Source organism: Parasteatoda tepidariorum, chromosome 7 (assembly GCF_982258835.1).
Source record: "Parasteatoda tepidariorum strain Cologne lab strain chromosome 7, Ptep-v5.0, whole genome shotgun sequence".
NCBI classification, from domain to species: Eukaryota; Metazoa; Arthropoda; class Arachnida; order Araneae; family Theridiidae; genus Parasteatoda; species Parasteatoda tepidariorum.
In genome coordinates, this window is record NC_141761.1 from 110,251,371 (window position 1) to 110,256,664 (window position 5,294).

Genomic DNA, 5,294 nt, shown 5'->3' on the forward strand with positions numbered 1-5,294 from the left:
AAAAATGACTGCGTAGCAATAATTGGGGCTGGTGAGCGAAACGAGCAAGTGGTGGAGCTCTCTAATTTTAACATACAGTCCCTGGCTAAATTATTAGACGCACAATATGTAAAATCTTAATAATCACGTGATACTATGCAGCATTTTCGTTTCTACGCGTCTGAAACCGGTTGGCACTTGTTTACGTTCGTGTATCAATTGGTTAACATAGTAACGAAATACGTTAAAATTAAATACAAATGGAAAGTACTTAAAAAAATCTCCCGAATAAAAACCCATTACATGTATGTTTAAATATAAAAATATTGCATATAATTTCGTGCAAAACATGCAATTATTAAAAAAACTAGAGTGTGTTTAATAATTTGATCTCATTATTACAATATAATAATATAATACCTGATATAATGCATATTCTATATTTATATAATGCAGTGTCTAATGTATCTAATAGCCGAATTTATATTATATATCGCCTAATCTTACCAATTAATACACGAACGTAAACAAGTTCAAACCGGTTTCAGTCGCGTAAGAACAATAAAGCTGTATAGAGTATCACCTGATAATTAAAATTTTACGTAGAATCTTATAGTGCTTCTAATGACGTCTTCAGGGACTGTAAATGTTCAGTATAAAATTTATATTTTTTTTCTTCAAGTAAATAAAAATAAAATAAGATTGGGAATTGTTCATTTGATAGTTTAAAGATAAAATATGAAAAATTTTAATCTTAAAGTTCTTGAAACTTTAAAAATCTAAAGACATATCTAATACAAACATAGCTTTGCGTGCTAAGATTGTAAAGTAGACTTTATCTCGTAAGAAGTATTACATTAAGCAATATTTTTAGCTTTTGTACAGCATTCTAATTTTAGAAAGTTAAATACAGCTTTCTCCCCCTTCAAGTTTAAACTTTTAGTTTAAATTAATGCTATCTTTAAAAACCACTTAGTACATTTATTTTTACCTTAAAACTCCTTCTCATGCATATTAATGAACTTAAAGTAAAATATTCTTTGAATGAACTACAATAAAATATTTCAACTGGATAAAGTTTTCTAGAGGGCTATTTTGTGTTTATAAAATGGCGTATATAAGATATATTGTATACAAATTAGCATGATCAGAAGCAAGTAAAGTTTCCTTGAGTTTATCGCTTAAAATTTTATTAAACCTTTAATTTTATTTATTCTTATAGTTAAAAAAGAAACTTTGGAATGATTTCAAATCATTTTGATTTGAGGAGATTTTTAAGAAATTTTTAACGGAATTTTTATTTTTTTAATTTTTAATGACAGATTACAAAGACAACTGTAGACAAAACAAGGGGGAAACAAAATTGGGTATATTTATTTATTTATTTGTTTAATTTGTTGCATTTATATCTTAAGTGAGTTGTTCTAATTAAATTTTGCAACCCCTAACTGTAATTTAATATTTCAAAGTACCAAAAATGACATTTATATTTGTTTAAGTGCATTGATCTAATTAAATTATGTGAATCCTAACTGAGGTCACATAAAAATGACAACATAATGCTCTAAAATAATGTATAATGTTCTAATATAATGTATAACTAAATTTTGTGATCCTTAATTGGAGTCATTTCTCTAAGTACTAAAAACGACATTTATATTTGTTTAAGTGTGTTGAAGTAATTAAATTATGTTACCCTGGGTGGGGTCATCTCTCTAAGAACTAAAATTGACATTTGTTTTTAAGTGTGTTCTTCTAATTATTTTATGTGACCCCTAACTGGGATCATTTTTCTAAGTACTAGAAATGATATATTTATATTTGTTAAAGTGTGCTTTTCGAATTATATTATGTGGCCCCTAACTGGGGTCATCTCTTAGTCATTTAAAATTGCGTTGTTGAAAATAAAGCAAAGTTGTGTATAAATCAAAGCTGGATCCTATTAATTTGAAGGAATTTTAAATGAACGTTAAAATGAATTTTCATAAGTTCAATTGCAGATGAAAAATACGAGGAGAAGTAGCATGAACATTGTCTGGCTGTGCCTTTCCGGGACGCTTTTAGCGACTTACTGCGATTCGTTCTCCATTTTCAAAATTTCTTATTTCCACAACTTTTACGCATTCATTAAAAAAGTTTTAATTATGATTTCATTGGTTAGGTAGGTAGGTAGGTACTTTATTTACGTCACACTAGAGCTGCCCAATGGGCTATTGGTGACGGTCTGGGAGCTATTGGCTCTCTTGCACTGAGGAACTTATTTAAAATTGGTTTTGAATTAAAATATGGTGTCATATTAACCCAAACTCACCATTTATGCCCAGAAATAATCATCGAGAGCTTTTTAAATTATCTCATTTACTATGAAGTCCGGATGATATCCACAAAAAGTTGACAAATGATGTAATTAATTTTTTGCATAATTGAAATGTATAATTTTTCATTTAATTTGTACTTTGTATACTTTTGCAAAAAGAAAAATGTATAGGTGGCCTTAAAATAGGCGTGCACGTCCGTATAGAAACAAATTTATAGAAAAATATTGTTTGCCCCATTAAGCGCCAAGTCTCCCATTTTGGGAACCTTTACTTAAGAATTTTTTTCTCGCTGAGCAATTGACGTGCATATTTTTTATATTTTTTTATCGACTGTTGAAAGTTTTAAGTTTTATTAGAAATTTTCACAGAAAGTTCGAAGTGTAAATTATATGTTTAGAAATTGACTAAATTTTATCAAAATCGCTTTTTTTTACTTCAAATGAAAATAATTTCAGAAAAAAAAATTTTTTCAATTCGAGAAATTTAAAAATATTGAATATACAAAACAATTGTTCTGTCTTCATAAAGTCACAAACAAAATTTAAAAAAATTGATTTAGAACGATTTTACAGTTGTGACTAACCCCACCCTCAACACATTTACAAAAGGGGAAATATTCTTGGATTCTTCTTTGTCATACTTAGTACCCTCTCTTTTGTTGTTGAAGGTCAAATGTTATCAGTGCAGGTGTTGAATTACTCATTGTAACCCTTCCCATTTTCCATTCAGTCACATGGAATGTTTCAAAATGTGAGATAAAATTTTTTTTTCTCAGTAGTTTATCTGATCGTTTGGTGAGTGTGGTTCTATTTCTCTAAGGAACTTTCCAAAAATGGCTCGCAAGTTTTTAACTGTACAACAGGCATTGGATTATATGGAAACATTAGATTCTGATGAATTCTCAGGTGATGAATGTAGTATTACGTGCTTACCACCTGATCCAAGTAAGGTAACTGACGAGGAAGATTATCAAGAAAATGATTTAGATGACGTTTTGCCAGTAGACGTCTGCGGAGAAGTAGAGCTGAATGTAAAACTTAATAAAACACGGAATTCTTCAAGGAAAAAACCATCTTTGACAAAGAAGAAGAGGTCTCTCCCTGAAAATTATTCTTCGAGTGATGAAGATGATTTGCCTACAATTGAAAATAAGCAAGTAAAACCTAAAAAAATCGCGAAAATGATGAAATCAGTCTCAGTTATAACAAACGGTACTGGAACGCAAAACAAGAAGAAATCTAAAAGAAAATTCTATAATTGGGACAAAGCTGATCAATTGGATTCTATTCAATCAGAAAAAACACCACAATTAGAAGAAATTAACCCTGAATTAGCAGGTAAAACTCCGTATGAACTTTTTAAAATGTATTTTGATTATGATATTTTGAATCTGATAAAAGAAGAGACGTAAGATACGCTAAGCAGAACAACAACTATGCATTTTCTTTATCTGAAAAGTCCTTAGACGTGTTTTTAGGAATCTTATTGTTTAGCGGATACCATTCATTGCCGCAAGAGGATTTATACTGGAGCAATGTAGAAGATTGCAATCTGCCCTTTATACAAAATGCCATGAGTAGGCAAAAATTTAGAGAGATAAAAAAGAACATTCATTTATGCAATAATGATACAATTGATACCTCTGACAAGTTGGCCAAAGTGAGATGCTTTATTGAGATGTTTTGTAAGAAACTGCAACAATTTGGAACATTTTCAACATTTGGAACAACAACTGCAACAATTTGGAACACTGCAACAATTTGGAACATTTGGAACATTTTGAGGAAATGATTCCGTATACAGGGAGACATTCTGCAAAGATGTACATGCGAGGAAAACCCATAAAATTTGGTTATAAATTGTGGGTTCTCGCTTCTTCAAAGGATATCCATATAATTTGCAGGTTTATGTGGGAAAAGAAACATCAGCTGAATGTAATACACCCCTCGGAACAAGAGTTGTCTTAGATTTGATAGAATGTATAGAAAACAGCCGACGACATAAAGTGTATGTTGACAATTTTTTCAACTCTCTGACATTGCTGGAAGAAATGCGAAAAAGGGGATTCCGTATAACTGGAACGGTGCGAGAGAACATACTTCAATATTGTCCTTTGCAAGACAGTAAGGACTTAGTGAAAAAAGAAAGAGGAACATCTGTCTGCATTACAACAAAGAGTGTTAGTGTTGTGAAATGGAAAGACAATAAAATTGTTTGCCTGGTATCAAATTTTGAGGGAATGGAACCTATAGGACAAGCAAAACGTTGGTGCCAAAAGTCAAGGAGGAAAATTGATTTACCTCAGCCTGGAATAGTTGCCTCATATAATTAAAACATGGGTGGTGTTGATCTTCTTGACCGATTTTTGAGTACTTACAGACCTAAAATAAAAGGTAAAAAGTGGTGGTGGCCCTTTTTCACCAACACTCTTAAAATGGCTGTGGTAGCAGCATGGAGGGTTCATCGTAAGGTTAATGGACAAATGTCACAATTAACATTTCTTCGAGATGTAGTTATGGGTTTAATAAAATCCGAAAGACAAGAAACTGTGCATAATGGACTTGGACCGCATGGGCAAGTAAATACCAACATACGTTTTGATGGAGTTAATCACTTCATTACACAGGCTGGTAAGCAGTCAAAATGTAAGTGGTGCAAAAAGAACACTCGTTTGTGTTGTGAAAAATGTAAAGTAATGCTTCACAAAAATTGTACGATTTTGTTTCATACAAAAATGTAAAACAGACAAATTTAAAGAAGATGAATAAAACAGGTAAAAATATTAATGAACTATTTTGCTTCTTCGTTCAAGCATGTTTATATAATATTAAACTTTATTGATCCCATTGAAACAGATTTTGCGATTTTTATCATTATATATATACGAGTAATGAAACTAAACATTCAACTTATAGTGTAGTGTGTAAGTGAGCTATCTTAGTCCCATTAAACGCCAAGTCTCCTATTTTGGGATGATATTATATCTTTTAAATAATT

General features: G+C 30.8%; 1 protein-coding gene across 1 annotated transcript; it reads left to right on the forward strand.

The window, feature by feature from the left end:
• The first annotated feature begins 3,129 nt into the window (after positions 1-3,129).
• LOC147807385 (uncharacterized) lies at positions 3,130-4,629 on the forward strand. The gene is made up of 2 exons (XM_087168920.1): positions 3,130-3,634; positions 4,181-4,629. The coding sequence occupies exons 1-2, from the start codon at positions 3,130-3,132 to the stop codon at positions 4,627-4,629; spliced, it is 954 nt and encodes a 317-aa protein (XP_087025046.1).
• The last annotated feature ends 665 nt before the right edge of the window (positions 4,630-5,294 follow it).